The 16,321-nt window shown below is 38.7% G+C and overlaps 1 protein-coding gene across 3 annotated transcripts in view; it reads left to right on the top strand.

The window, feature by feature from the left end:
- Window positions 1–11,515, top strand: part of LOC121951088 (5'-AMP-activated protein kinase subunit gamma-1-like) — a 32,241-nt gene extending 20,726 nt beyond the window's left edge. For all 3 annotated transcript variants that reach the window (XM_042497303.1, XM_042497302.1, XM_042497304.1), the window contains 11 exons: window positions 967–1,073; window positions 2,784–2,865; window positions 3,832–3,890; window positions 3,980–4,025; window positions 4,138–4,192; window positions 4,312–4,438; window positions 5,598–5,763; window positions 5,861–5,898; window positions 6,019–6,165; window positions 6,267–6,360; window positions 10,957–11,515. In XM_042497303.1, the coding sequence (XP_042353237.1) occupies window positions 967–1,073; window positions 2,784–2,865; window positions 3,832–3,890; window positions 3,980–4,025; window positions 4,138–4,192; window positions 4,312–4,438; window positions 5,598–5,763; window positions 5,861–5,898; window positions 6,019–6,165; window positions 6,267–6,360; window positions 10,957–10,988 (953 nt within the window). In that variant the 3' untranslated portion in view covers window positions 10,989–11,515. The remainder of the gene's footprint in view (window positions 1–966; window positions 1,074–2,783; window positions 2,866–3,831; window positions 3,891–3,979; window positions 4,026–4,137; window positions 4,193–4,311; window positions 4,439–5,597; window positions 5,764–5,860; window positions 5,899–6,018; window positions 6,166–6,266; window positions 6,361–10,956) is intronic.
- The last annotated feature ends 4,806 nt before the right edge of the window (window positions 11,516–16,321 follow it).

The raw sequence follows: 16,321 nt of genomic DNA, 5'->3' as shown, positions 1-16,321 counted from the left end.
TTGACAGACTTTATTGATCCCCTGAGGAAGATTTAGATAGGCCGCAATTGCTGTGATATAACAAGTATAAAAAAAGTAAAATAAAGTATAAAGTATAAGAAATATAGAAATTTGTGCATCTGCTAAAGCATGTAACACTTAATATATGTAAAGTATTTAAAATGATAAAAAAAAGTTTGCATATACTAAGTATACAAATTAAATACAATAATAACAATACATGTATTAAAATAAGTATGTAAAAAAACATAATACTTGCTATTAAGCTAAGTATTTAAACATAAAAAAATGGGCAATATGGAAAGTATATGAAGTATTAAAAATATATTTATATATTTTATATAAATGTATTTTTTGTATTTTCTAAGCATGCAAAGTATGTAAAAAATATTTTTTAAATGTGCATTAGTATAAGTATATAAAAATATACATTTGAAATGCAGTATGCTAACTATGCAAAGGAAAAATATGCATTATGCTAAGCATGTAAAGTATATAAAAATGTATGAATATGTGCATTATGATAAGTATATAAAGAAGACATGTAATTTATGCCAAGTATCTCATCTATCTTCGATCAACAATGATATAAGCTTTACCCTTGTTAAACTTGAGTAAACAAATGTTTATTTTTCAGTAAATGATAAATATTTACACATTCATTTTATTTTGTGTTTTGCCACCAAGTGTTGGGGAAAAAATGCTGTAATCTTCAAACTGCATCTTCAGTGTAGGACCTACGGTACTTTTCTGTCTGTGTTTTTCCACTGTTTCTGTGCTTGTTGATGCTTAAAGCAGATCTTAATTATCGGTAGATGGAGCAGTAAAGTGGTCCAGTAAGTGGTCCAGACCCGTAATGGTTGTTTAGGCTCTCAGAGTGTGTTTTGTTGCCAGGCTCTCATTATTTATTCCCTGTGAGATTTCTCCTTCCTCTAAAAGTATTTTCCTTCCTTTTTGTTCTTACAGCTGCTGAACCTGAGAGTGATATTTACATGCGCTTCATGAAATCCCACAAGTGCTACGACATCATCCCCACAAGCTCCAAGCTGGTTGTGTTCGACACGGCACTCCAAGTTAGTATTGTGACAAAATTATGTTTTTTTCCCCATGCAGAGGTTGCTTGTCTTGAGAAGCAAACGAGATATTCAGTTGAAGTTAATGTTCAGTAAAATATGCGGGTGTATTTGCCTCCGAGCAGTTTCTTTGAAATGGTTGATGAAATTGTCATAAAGCTGTTAAAGAGTAATCCTGGGGAGGTCTGGCCTCTTTGATGTGTAGATCTTCAACCACTAAATCCACTAAAGCTCAGAGTGTAGAGTCCTTATCTCAAAGAAACGGAAATACTAAAACAGCACAAAGCCATCAGATGTTTAGACCATACCTCACTAAATGCATCACAACTATTTATGAAAATGTGATGGAAACAAAACAAAGGTCATCAGATGTCGAAAAGGGCTGCGAGCAAAAAATATTTGTCATTAGATATAAATTTGCCAATTGTTCTGGTCAAAAAATGTTTTAGTCTGTAAAATGTCAAGAAAATAGTGAAGCGTTCCCATCACAGGTTTGGAGAATCCAAGATGACAGCCTGAAATGTCCAAAACCTAAAGAAACAGAATTCAGAAATCAAAGAAAACACACAAATGCGGCAGATCTTCATATTTAAGCTTGGACCTGTAAATATTTGCCATTTTTGCTTAATTTAACAACTTGATTGATCGATTGATTTTTAGAATTCTTGCTGATTAACCTTCGACCAACTAATAGTGTGTGATAGCACACAGAAGTCACAGTTTAGTTCGAGCGCACATCAGAAATAAAACACAAATGTACCAGGATACGTTTCATATCGTGTTTTTTGAACAGGCACTAGTACAGGTGTCAGTCACAGACACAATCCTCCTGCTCGGGACTGAGAGCATTTTTCCTGCTGTCAAAATTGGTAAACTATCTTCATTGTAAAAATAAGGAGAACGTCAAACATTTCTGTATTAATGTGTACAAGTACTAATGAATGAGGAATCTGTTATGATATGAAAAATACAAAACACATAGAAAAATATAAAATAACACTTTGTAATACAATTAGTTCCACCATGGCTTTATTCAATCACTCAGAGCATCCCAACATTTATTATCTTAATAATCAACACATCTGGGCAATGTTGTCGACTACTGGATAGCATGTTTTGATGTGTTTCCACTCTAATACAGCAGCGGACACACTGTCCATGTCTTAGACACAACTCTTCCTGTGTTGCTGTCATTGGCTGTGGTGCTCCATTTACACTCACCACAGTGTAGATGACTTAAATACCAATCCGCTTGTTGTGCTAACCTCAGCATGAAGCTGCGTTTAAACGAGGTTGTGTTTACCGTGTTTATGAATAGAGTCTATATAAATGCCCCTCTCTTGTGGTATTCACGACCTCGTAAGTGGAAACTCAGAGAACTCAGAGTTCTCGTCTTGGTGAGCATGACTTCCCATGTCTCAAACACAAGCTCAAAAGCTCCATTTGACTGCAGCATATGCTTTTATTGATGTACAACTTAAAATATCCAGACATAACACGTGCCTGTGAGCTCTGGTTCTGCATTACATGTACTGTATTCTGCATACGACTATGTGCACGAACCGTGATCCCTGCTCTGACTGTTGGGTAGTAATACACAAATTTTTAACAGCCCTGAGATGAAGTTTTCAGCTTCAGGAAAAGATAATCACATATCGCTGTGAAGTGTATCATCAAATTGTATTTTTAATTTTAACTGTTGCTTGGCAGGTTAAGAAAGCGTTCTTTGCCTTGGTAGCCAACGGTGTGCGAGCCGCTCCACTATGGGACACAGAGAAGCAAAGCTTTGTTGGTAAGAAACCCAAAACCCATCACACAACTAACTTCATGGCCTTTTACATGTCTGCTCTCATCATGTTTTGAAACATGATTCCACAGTGTTTACAATAGTATTTTAAAGAATATTGGAAATTGCCTCCCATGTGTGATACTGTTTCCTAGTTTACTGTTTACCAGGTTTGTTTCTGATTTCGTTATTATTTATATTTATATATGTAAGTTAGGCATGTTGAACATTGTGTTTGAATTTTAAAAGAGTTGTTAAATAATGCTTGAAAATAGTTCCAACAAATAAGAGGAAGAAAGGCTTCCACTCACTTTGTACAATGCAGATTTAAATGCTTGCAAAAGAAAGATGTTTAGATGCCTTTATTCCTACTTTTTTTATAATATAAATGGACTCTAGCACCCTTTAATGAACTGTCGGTGTGCAGTCTACACATTTTTAGTCCAAAAAAGCTACATTTCTCTTGCTGTGCTGGTGCACCATTGCTAACTGAACACAGAGGCGACGCTGTGTATTAATGCTGCAGGTCATGTTTAGTCGAGTGCGATGCTGTATTGAGCAGAAGTCATTAGTGCTGTCATAAACCATTACACGCAGCAAGAACTCCTCTCTATTGACCAGCACTCTGAGGAATTGGAAATAATATTTAACAAAAAAAAAAGTCACGGCAATCTCTAAAAAGCCTTCTGTTGAGTCCAAAGCCAAACCAGTGGTGATTTGGCTTTGTTGTGCTGGGTTTTTTTTTCCTGTGTAGACTTTATTGCAAGTCAGCCTGTGATGAATAATGAAATGCCAAGTCAGCGTGAGGATAAAGTGGGGGGGGGGGGGGGGGGGGGGGGGGGGGGTCAGTCATTGATGTGTTGTTTGGACCACGCCCTTGTAAGCGCTGTCTCTTCTATCCAATCGCACAATGCCTGCAGGCACAGCACTGTATGTTTATAGTGTGTGTTTTCATGCTTGTTTTCATTGCAGGAATGCTGACAATCACAGATTTCATCATCATACTACACAGATACTATAAGTCACCAATGGTAAGTTTATCTGAGAGATACTGTTTACATATTTGCTTCTTTATCCATTGTTTTTTATCTTGAAGCAACATCAATTTCTTGTATTTCAGGTGCAAATATATGAATTAGAGGAACATAAGCTTGAGACGTGGAGAGGTAAGCATCATGATTATGCTGTCATGTTGTTGGAGCATGCATATTTCAGGATTTTATGACTGTTTTATAAGAAGAATATGAAAAAACTTTAATATTTTATTTCTTGCTGCAGAGGTTTACCTTCAAGCAACGTTCAAACCTCTGGTCAACATATCACCTGATGCAAGGTACTACGGTTTTCTGACTATAAATAATAAATATTTCTGTTTTTACATATTTTCTTATGCATGTGGGCAGATTTGTTTTGTGCTACTTGAAACAAGTCATTGTGTTTGTTGTGTTGCAGCCTATTTGATGCAGTGTACACCCTTATCAAAAACAAAATTCACCGCCTGCCTGTCATCGACCCCGTCACGGGGAATGCACTTTATATTCTCACACACAAGAGGATCCTCAAGTTCCTCCAGCTTTTTGTGAGTCAGTTACTGATGGTCTATCTGTGAATGAGTGTCTTGCTTGAACAGCAGTTTAATCTATATGATGGATTGTTATCACAGTGTCAGCAGGTCCTAAAATGTCATATTATGTCTCAAATTCAATTTTATACATTTTAGGCCTTAAAAGTCATTGAATAGTCATACAATTGAATTTTTGAGTATCACAAACATTTTTTCTAATGTCATTTATCCATCTTTACTTTTCTGATGTTACAAATCTTTTAACCTACCACTGAACCTAATACTCCCTTTTTACTTTTTACTTTCCTGTTGGCAAACTAATTGAACTGTATCTAATGACTTTAATCTCACAGAAAACTTAAATCTGCACAAGACCACATATACTATTCACCTTTGTTCATAACTGCAATGCCTGAATAAGAAAAGAGTGATTTGTCTCAAAATATGTCCTATATTTGGTTAAAATCATCCTGAAAATGTCTTTAAAAACATTCAATTTAAGTGTCTGATACCTGTAGACACGCTGGTTATGATCATTTATGCTCAGAACTTTGTCATCTTGTCCCCACTTTCACTTGTCTGCTGCCCTCTAGTGGTCAATTTGGACATTAATACAATAATATAACAGGAAAGTGAAACTTAACTATGCTCTCTTGACAGCCAGACTTTATTGACTAAAACAGTAATTTTACCTCGTGGGACACAGAAGCTGCTGTTCTGCCCCGATCAGTTTGTTTGCTCATGTTATTGTTTGATTTTCGGTGAATCCGTCCAACCCTATAAAACACCAAAGTCACACAATAACTCAAACAAACAAACGGATCGAAGTAGCAGCAGACCAGTGCCACCTGTGTTCAACAAGGTAAAATTACATTTGGCTTTGAAGTGAGCACAGACAAATTTAACTTGTAGTTCAGTTCCCTGTCAGAAAGGGCTGTCAGGTTGGGAAGTCATGACCAAATGACTGGATAAATAATACTTGGATTCAACTGCACGAGTAAGGAAAATTTGTTAATGCAAGTTTTGATACTGTTTTGCTTTTATTAGTTTAACATAATAGGGGTGAATGATTTATATACAAATGGTTTGGGGGACGAAGTTTTCCTTTAATGGGGAGACAATGATCATACTCAGCATGTCTGTGCCTCATTGTGTGTGTATTTGTGTTCCCCAGATGTGTGAAATGCCAAAGCCAGCTTTCATGAAGCAGACTCTCGGGGAGCTGGGCATCGGCTCGTACCATGACATCGCTTTCATCCACCCAAACACGCCCATCATCAAAGCTCTCAACATCTTTGTAGAGAGACGAGTGTCCGCCCTGCCTGTGGTGGATGAGTCGGGTAAGATCACAAACTTCAGTGTTAACAAAGTATAATAATAAACATAATAAGAGTATAAATTAACGTACTTACTGGAGTTCTTTATGTCCTCTTAAAGGCAAAGTTGTGGATATTTACTCCAAGTTTGACGTGATTGTAAGTTGACATTTCTACAATTTCTGTTTTTGAAGACACCGAATACCAAATAATAGAGACTGAGCTGCTCTGAGATTTATTGTCTCAAGTTGTACAATTTATTTGAATGTTTGTGTGTAGAACTTGGCCGCTGAGAAGACGTACAACAACCTGGACATTACAGTGACGCAGGCTCTGAAGCATCGCTCCCAGTACTTCGAAGGAGTCATGAAGTGCCATAAAATGGAAACAATGGAGACCATTGTGGACAGAATAGTCAAAGCTGAAGTGAGATTTTGGAAACGCAGAGACGTATACATTACTTAAGTTAACGTGAAAAACCTCAGGACCAATTTGAAATTTACCTGTGTTTGTGTGTTTCCTGTCAGGTGCATCGGTTGGTGGTGGTGGACGAGCGCTCCAGCATCGAGGGCATCGTCTCTCTTTCAGACATCCTTCAGGCCCTGGTGCTCAGCCCTGCAGGTATAGATGCTCAGAATCGTTAGCCCCAACTCCCCCTCTGTCCCGGACCCTGAGCTCTCTCCCCCTCCCTGTCCTCTAACCCTGTCCCAGGTAGGAAACGCACATGTTTGACTCCTGGCTGGTTGTAGCCTGTCGCTGGCTGTAAGGAGGCATGGCGCCTGGCGTCCTGGTTGTCCTGCTGGACGCTGCTTTGTGCAGCAGTGTTGTGTGAATTTTTGGGTGGAGGATGAAGCTGCTTTCGTCCTCTGTTATGACAAACACAAGCCCTGTGTCTGCTCTCACCAGTGCTTTGAAACATGTTTGATATTTACCTGAGGGGAAGTTGTTTTTTCATTATACTGCAGCTTCGTAGTGTGAATAGAAATTTGGCATGTCAATACTTCTGTATTTGATAAGTTCGTAGGTGCATTGAATGATTGAGGGAAATGAAGTTGGTCGACACCTCTGTTGCCTTCACATGTAGTGCAAAGGAGTAAGCATTCTCCACATTTGTCTAGAGGATGTTCTCATCAAGCATGTGCAGAGTGGATTATTGGAAAATTTAGTTCATTTATCTATACACGCAGTTATTTGTTGGTCATATTTGAGTTTGAATCAAATAACGTACTTGAGAGCAAAGCAGGAAACTAAATTCAAAGTTGTGGATGGATTTTAGGAATGAAAGCTGAGCTCAACACTATAAACTGAGGACAAAACAAAGGCAAATGTAAGTAAAAGTACTCATATCAAACTATTTCTTTCTGTTTCTAACTTAATTATCAGACAGGGTTCCAGTGCATACTGGAAAACTGTTGACATTTTTTTAAGTCATGAAAAATTATTTCAGCCTTCTCTTATTTTCCTTTAACTGAAACTGAATTACAAGGCCACCTTTCATGGCTCCCTAAAACAGACAAGATAAGACAACATTGCCACCTGAAAGGTCTAAGTTACATTAACTGTCAGTTTATGGAGAGAATTTGAACAGGCTGCTCTCTGTTACGTTGTAGAACGTGCAGATTAGATGACATTAATTTAGGTGCTTGAAACTCTAAATAATGTCAGTGAAGCACGGCGTCGAGTGTTTGAATGAGCCGCTCGTGAAAAAAGTGCAAGCAGTGTCCCGGGGGCAAAGCAGTCGGCTCGTTCTGAACAGGCACGTCTTGAGCGGGCACTGCCCTCGCACTAATAAAGTGAAGTGCTGTAACATCTGCAGGTGTGTTTGCATTATTCATGCACGTAGGCGATGATTTCATAGATGAGTTATAGCCATAGACCGCACATCTTATAAATCAGACTTTCATAGAGAGAGTTTTACTGCATTGCCCGATCCCTGTCAGTCATATCAGCTGCATCATCATCGAAATTGTCCGGGAAGAGTCCTGGAAAATGATCTCTAGAGAAAAGGAGGAACCCTGTTTACAGACTGTAAACTGCAAGAGCACAATTACATCAAACAACATCAGAGCTGCTCAATTAACCAAAATATATTCAATATTGCAATATGGCTAAGTGCAATATCCAAATCCCTTAATGATTGAATGAATGACTTTATTTTGAACTGAAAATTAAAAAAAATATTATAAACAAACAAACAAAACAAAAGTGAGGGAGCATGCTTATCTGGTACAGACCTCGGCATCACATTGTTATCATTTTTGTATTTTTTTAAAATGAAAATAAAATGCAAAAATTACCACTTAATCATAACTTATCGCAATATCCAAAATAACTCTCCTTCCTATCGTGCAGCCTAAAATAACATGTACATCTTACCACACTGAGTTTAAGTAACACTTTCTAAATTTTATTAATTGTCACTTTGGTCCTAAAGTTAAAGACATGTTACCAAAACTCTGCCCATGACACAAAATGAGTCCTTTGTTTCTATATTTAATACAGTTATGATTGGGCTTTCTGAAACAAAAACAAAATTCAAAACTGCAGCAAAGTTTTCCGCAGTGGTTTGAATCTCAAATGTTGGGTGTGAATGTAAACTAAGCTGCTTTTTACTTATTATGAATTCTGCTCATTTATGTTTGGCTTTTAGTAGATGTGATTGGGCTTTGGCAGTAGCGAGTTCCACTTTGATGTGAACATGTCTTGTATTTATACGCCTGAAAGCAAATAACAGATGCTTGCATAATTTTAGAGCCTTCACTGTTGGAGATCGCCGTGTGTTCAGACTGACCCGCCGTCAGATCAGTGAAGTGTTGTGGAGGAAATATGGCACACAAACTCTCCACTTTAAAGGATAGGCTCACTGTTTTCAGCCCAGGCTTTATTAAAAATGTTTATATCATTTATGTTTGCGTATAACACAACCTCAATTTTGTGAAGCTAACCAGTCAGATGTAATTTCTCTCTGGGTCTGAACAAAGTCCAATGGGGCAGTCGTTCAGGGCTTCAAAAAGAATAATAAATCTTGTTTTTGAAAACGGAAAGCTAAGTTTAGACAGACATGTCGGACAGATAAGTGCGCAGAATTTAGCTTACTCCATCTTTTATTGACTTTATTGCCGCCTGTTGTATCCTCATTAAAGTGGGGAGTTGTGCAAAATAAAGCCATTAAAATTTGCTAGAAATATTGATTTTATGAAAATATGTTGGTAGAACATATCAAAGTATGTCTAACTAGAGACTTACTAAGGCCTAAATGCTGATTTTTTTTTTTCTTGGGAGATATCCTGGAGCAGGCAAGTTTGCTAAAAATGAGGCCACTGGTGAGGTTGTGTTAGGCCGGAGGATATACTCATGTTTTCACTGGCATAGACAACTGGCTTTACTGTGAACAGAATAATTCGCATACCTGCCTTTGTATTACTAATGTTACAGCAGTCCACAAACCAATGGGTGATGTCACGGTAACTACGTCCACTATACAGTCTATGGAATTAGCATTATATTACACAATGAGTGTTGCCATGGTTACACCACTCAAAGAGGTCTAAAAAATAAATCATGCCATAACATCATCTTATGAACTAAAACCACAATGCAACCATGAACTTTAAGTGTATATAAAAAGTATTTTGTTATAAATTACATCACAGCTATAACCAAAGTCCCTGAGTGTAATGGTTTCTCAAAACCTCAATAATGAACTTGCAAAAAAAGAAAAAAAGAAAAAAAAAAGACAGAAGCAGTGAGGCAATACACTCAATATGTCAGCTGGAGTGGGGAGGATACTATCGTTAAAAATCAGCACTCTCTTTGTCATCACCACATTAATCTCACACACGCATGGCATTTTTGGCACTTGTCAGGCATGGAAACAGACACACAACAAACAGCCCTGCTCACAGCCTCTGAGCAGAACAGACCAGCGTGGCAATCCTCTTCTATTTTAATTAGGAAAATTGATTCACATATTGTATTACTGTTACGCATTTTACTCCAATTGGCGATCCAAACAAATGTCCCTGTGACGTATTTAGGGTCGCAACACTGGTTTACATTAGGCAAATTTAGAAGTTCTGTTCAGTCTGAGCTCTCCGGTGTGCCCTTTTATGAAATCCTCCAGTAACATACTTTACATACTTTCAACAAGTATTTGAAAGTATGTGAAAACGTGGTTAAAAGTGAGTATATATCCGGCCTCGTGCACAATATTTTTTCAATGTGATTTTTATTGAAGCCTTGTCAAACTTCTGAAATGATGTAGGACAGTAGACAGAATATGATGAAGTCACAATTAACCATCTAAACAAACAACAAAAACAAATAATTTCATATGTAAGAGTATAAGTAAAAGAAGTGTTAAAAAATAAATAAAATTGAAACAGGAAAAAGGCCAACAGTGGCTGGGTTGTTACATTAAGTGAGATAAAATTATGCCACTTTAGTACGATTCCTCTTTGGATGTCGGACAACGAGAATCAGGTTTGGTGTGGACCTCTCCTAAAAAGGCAATGAAGAGGGCCCAGACTCTCTTTTTTTTCATTTATTCAGTCAAACATGAAGAAACCGACAGTATTGTCATTGGAACTCGACATAACCACAGACCCCTGGCAGCTTCACGTTCTTAGACCCAGAATAGTAATTTAGCAGCCACAGTGGCACCGCTAAACCCCAAATCATTACAATTCAGCAGACATAATGAAAACAAAAAAAGCCTGCCCAAGACCTCTCAAGGCTTTCAACTTCATCGTTGACCTCACGTGTTCGTATGACACAATTTCTAACATAGCTTCTGTCCATTTTTCAAAATCTGGAGGGGATGTATTTTTCTAAAATCTTAGGATTCCTCAAGCAGCTGGGACGAGCCCTACATAAATATCACAACAAAGTCATATATTGATACATTTGGTACTTCCGCTCGGTCACCCATAAGGCATAGCCTCTGTGATTTAGGTACCGTCATACCCTGTGTGATCCACAGCTTTTTCCCAAAATGGTTTAACAAGGAGCGCACCCCTCATCCATCTTGTCCTGAGCAAATCTGATTCCCTCCAAGTGGAGAGTATTGTGCACGTTGTTTAGCCACAGCTGTATTTCGGGGGTTTCTGGTGATTCTCCAGGACTGGAGCAAAACTTATCGAACAGAAATAATATCTGTGCTACGGTATGTTTACTCGTGCATCATGTTGTTTCATAACTCTTCCATCTTCTCTGCAGATGCCTGTAAGGAGGAGAACCTGGCTGAGTGAGAGGGAGGAAGCGTCAGCTGGAGAGGAGACGTGCTGAGAGTAAATACGTCTGAATGTTGAGGTAGGGAGCGCGAGGCTGAGCAGAGTCGGTCCGAAGGTCCCAGAGACGCCTGCAACGGATGCACTATAGAGGCTTGGAAACCAAAGAGCTAGACAGCTGAATGAAGTGGAGTTCCTGCACTGAGGATTGATTTTCTGAGTGTTTTATTTTTGTTGTTTGTTTTGAACACTGATCAGATGCACACGCACACAGTATACTGTATTTAAACACACACATTATGGTCACCTGCCGGGGAAAAAGGTGGGGAGTCAAGGCTGGTTCTGATGGATTGGGGCTTCAGTGTTTCGGGGTGTGTGGATACGATCATGCTGCTGTCTTCAGTTGATTTTTATTTTGGAGTCGATTCTGAATGTCATCACCTTCGGGAAAACAGTATTTGATGTAGAAAGATGATAATTCACAGATGTAACTTATTGTTTGGAAGCAAAACTACACTCCACCTATAATGTGGCCATTTTATGACTCTGCCAGTGCCAATATACGTAGATGGATTAATGCCCAATCTTAATTTGTGCCTTTTTTCGCCCTGCCAACTTAAAACAGACAGTATTTGAGTCCTTTGGGCTTTTTATTGTCAAATGAATGCAATTATTTGGATTTTTTTTTTTTATTTAAACAGTTTGAAATGAGAGTGTAATGTTTGAGTAGATGGCAAATTTAACCTACTTCTAATTCAAAAAGGATTTTCCCTTATTTGGTTGCATTTTCTGTGATTTTAAACAATATCAGAAGTATCAAGAATTTCTGCAAAATAGATCCAATTCTAAAACTATCCTCAATAACATCGTAATCATTTTGGCACAAAAACACATGTTCAGATGCAAATATGACCGTAAATCAATAAGGATTCTGTCAGCCAAGAGCTACGAGTGAGCTTCTCACTCATTTTACATGCTTAGTCATTTAGAGTCATTGCGACTTATGGATGCAGTTTTTTATAATCATATTACAAGACCGAAAGAAATGTCTTTTTAGGTGTTTAAAAAGCTTCTTTTTTCTGTCTTTTTTTTTCTCAAACATTTATTCTCAGTTCTGACGCTTCGGACACTCGCAAACATGCAAAACGACTCTGTTGTCTCAGCTTTAGCTCGACAGGACTCATCTCCATCTTTGACTGTAAATACGATCGTTTTCGGGAAACGTGTCACATAAAGCTTTATTTTTATGAATGTGTCAACATGTTTAAAGAGACTGCAGTTTTAATGTTATTTTTGTAAATATATTGTGGCAATATGTCCGGTTCAAAGAGACTTTGTATCAGATCAACATGTACTGTAAATGTGCAAGCATGAGAAACTACACTTCAGCAGTATGAATGTCTTTTGTTTTACTTTTTTCTATTTTTCTGGCTGCAGAAAAATAAATGGACACTGAATGTACTTTAAATCTCTCTCCTTAAGTTTCTATTTCACCTTGTTTTTAACTGGTCCAGGGATGTGTTTCCAACATAGACTGTAAAAATAATGTTACTGTAATGTCATCCACTGGTTTGTGGACTTTTGTTTTGAAGCTTTGAGTTCAACATTTCAGCCATCACATGTTTTTTTTATTTTTATTTTTTTTGAGCCAGAAGTGACCAGTTTTGGCAAGAGGTTGAAGTTATGGAGGAGGAGGGAGGGATGGATCTGACTCACAGACTACAGCGACCAGTAACAGACTTTCAGACAACCGGTGAGTTATAAAAGAAAAGTCCAGCATACAGATGTCAGAAAGGTTGAAATTACCCATTTTTTTGTACCAGGTTGTCTTGTGTGTACATGATTATTTCTGCTGTAAAGTTGGGCATTTTAACATTGGTGTCTGTGGGGATTTACTCTGTTTTAGAGCCTCAAGTGGCCGTTTGATGAAATGCAGTTTTTGGCACTTTGCATTGGCTTCATTATTAGCTTGGAGGTTGCCACTTGGTTTCCAACAGCTTAGTGTTTCAAGTGGTCATAATCAGGTGGTCTCAAATACCTCTTCATCATACATGGGATGCCTTTCATGAACCTGTTTGGTAAGATGCCATTGCAGAGAGAACACAGTGCCTGTGCTGCATCCATAGCACGTGGATTCATGCACAAATCTGTTTGAGAAGATTCGATCAACTTGGCATTCATACCACCAGTCGGGGTTGCAGAAGCTTGGTATTTAAATCATTTAGCAGTTACCTTTAAATATCTATCTTGATTTTTCTGCTCGCTTTTTAACTCAGTTTTACACTCAGTTGAAGAAAAAAACTATTTTGTGACGTCACCTTGGCCTTATGAAAATTGTGATGGTCCACTGATTTCCACTGTTTTTCTTACGTTTTATAGACTCGGCAGATGAATAAATATAAAGATATTCATCTTAGATGGACATTTTAATGTACTTGCACAATGTTTAAGGCTGACATTAATTTTAACTGCAAAAATACTGTCAAAATAATGTCAATCTTTGGCTCTCTTACCTGTTTTCAACCACATTTCTCAAAGCTTTTGTTCTGTTATTACAGGTATTTGTTTTTATCATAAAAACAAGCATGGGCCAGCTAAAAATTACAAGAAGATGTAGAAGAGTATTGCATGCAAGACTCCATCCTCTAATATAAAACACCCACTGATCATCATCACCGTTCGCAATTCAGGTAAAGAATAAACCTAATTTTTGGTTCCAGGAAACAACTTTTCAGGTAAAGAACCAATTTATTTTGGGTCAAAATGCTCTGTATATTTCCTGGTGGTGACAATTGTCAGGATTGTCTTAGAAAGCATTAGCCAAGTCTGTCGAAGTGTGATGAATTTGAAAGTTTTGTTTAAAATGATACATTTAATAACATGGTATGTTTTACATGTAATATAGGTTGAAGTAGTTTTTCTTATTTTGCCCATTGAAGATGTAGATTTTGAAAAGCATTGTAATTTAGGGCTGGATCCGCAGGTGGACCATTAAGACAAGAACATGTTCTCTGCAAACAGGTGGGGGAAAAGTAGTATAGTAAGTAAATCGGTAACAGCCAAAATGAGATGGAAAATATCAGCATTTGTGCAAAAACACAGTATCATGCATCCCTAATTTTCCTGATGGACTACTGTAACACTGGTGCAATACTTTCCTAATTTTGCATTTTATTTCATTACAGCCAAAACCCAGAAAAAGCGACTCTACAAACCAAACTCAAAAGCAGTATTATGGTATGTGTACTAACCTTTAGTACTATCATTTAACATTAAAGAGTTTTACTTTAGATTATTTGGGGGCATTTTTTTCCTTTAATCATAGGACAGATGATAGTTGGGAAACGTGGGAGAGACTGGGGGGATGACACGGAGCAAAGGGCCGCAGTTCAGAATCAAACCTGAGCCACTGCAAAGGCCTCAGCCTATATGGCAGTGATACTCAACTTATGGCCCGCAGGCCAAATCTGGCCACTGATAGGGTGCCGGGTGGCCCCCCCAACCCTTTTCTAGTCCATTATGAAAATAAAGTGATTCCCAATGGGAATTGTTTGTTACTTTTAGTATATATAGTGTGCCACTGTGCAAAAAGAGGCTTGTTTATCCAAAAAAAGCACCAGTGAAGGTTCCCCCACAACCCCCAACAGAGGTCCTAGCTAAGCCCCTAATGTCCTAAAATCCTAGAGATGTCAAAAATCCTGTAAACGTCCTGAAATCCTAAAAATGTCCCTGAAATCCTAGAAACGCCCTAAAGTCTGATAAATGTCCTAAAATGTATGGGACTGCTGCAACTGGCCGCTGGCCTCCTGTTATTTTGCAAAAGTGGCCCCCAGGCAAAGCAGGCTGAGCGTCCCTGCTCCGTGGGGTGCAGACTCTACCAGGTGAGCTGGATTTCACCTGGTAGAGTTTCACTTTTCAAAGCTTTCAACAAATAGTTTGTTGATCACAGTCATGATTTGTTGTTGTCAGATGCACCACAATCTCTCTCTGTGTTCCTCCCTGCTGATTACCATATTCTCAGAGACTCAGACGCTTGTCTCACATTTTTTTCTTTTGTTTACTTGTCATTAGACATTTCTAAGAAAACTATCACTAACCACAGACGGCTGAACAGTCATCACCAAAGCTGTAAGCAGTTGAGCCTTCAGCCTGGAGCTTTTTTCTCTTTATGGCATGCTGCCCTGAGGATATTTGAGAGCAGGGATAGGCAAGCGAGTGCCAGAGAGTGCCGAGAAAAGGCTGGTTTTTTATTTCAGCTGAACACTGCAGCAGCTGAAGATGATCTGCTCGGGGAAATCAGCTGTCATTTCCCGTAGATGAGGTAGAAATTTGCAAACTCTTTGCATTGATGTTTTTGTGTTTGTGGAGCGGCCACAAGGTGACACTGCAGCACGCAGTTCAGGCAGTATAAGGCTCAAAAATCAGCTCCTACAGTCGATCCCATCCTGTAATAAGTAACAATTTCTCATTGAATATTTACATTAATGCAATAAGAGATGAATGATTTCTGAGGGGTGCTGTTTTTGATCTCTTTTTACGGAAATTGCTAGATTTCAGCAGGAAGTTTTTTAATGCAGTTAAGGTTGCTTCTAAATGAGGCAAAGGTACCTCGAGTGGATCTGATGGACTTCCAAATGAGGGGTAAAACTGGACCAGACTGACTCCAGACAATCTGCTTTGATCTCCCAATCTCCCCTGTGATATCCAGCGCTGGGAAAGCCTCCTCTACACCTTGTAGCCCTAAAGCAGAAGAGGCAGGAGGGCTTCACTATCCTCCACACACCCCCTCCTCTCCTCACTGCCCATCTCTTTCTTTCCACACACACATTCACCATCCACACCCACACTGGACTCTCTTTTGAAAGTCTGGGGCTTGATTTAAAATTCCTCTTCAGAGCGTGTCATGCATTTTATATGCATGGCGAGTGGGAGAGAGAGGAGGGATTGCGTGGGGCGCCAGCCCAAATGAACTTCCCTACACTGTTGGTCTCCTCAGGGATATATCTACACACACACGCACACACACACACACACACACACACTACTAACACTTTCTTTCACTCGCCTCATTTTCTCGCACCCACTCAACTCTTTCAACATTAGTTTTACTGCATCATGCTTTTCACAAATTCCACCGAGCAGCAAGCAGTGCCGTAGCCTTTGAAGACAAGTGTGATCAGAACAGAGGCAGGGGGTGTATAAAAAAAAAAAAACCTGGCCGCAGGGCATTTTGGGTTTTTGCAGTCGTGTTTAGCAGCGCATGGAGCAGAAGAGGGAGGCTGACAAGTGCAGTGTTTGGGGACAGCTTTGATGTCTGATGGGGTGCGGCTGCTGCGCCTGCACAGTCCTTCACA

Source organism: Plectropomus leopardus, chromosome 12, assembly GCF_008729295.1.
Source record: "Plectropomus leopardus isolate mb chromosome 12, YSFRI_Pleo_2.0, whole genome shotgun sequence".
Taxonomy (NCBI): domain Eukaryota; kingdom Metazoa; phylum Chordata; class Actinopteri; order Perciformes; family Serranidae; genus Plectropomus; species Plectropomus leopardus.
This window is presented reverse-complemented; position numbering and strand designations above follow the sequence as displayed.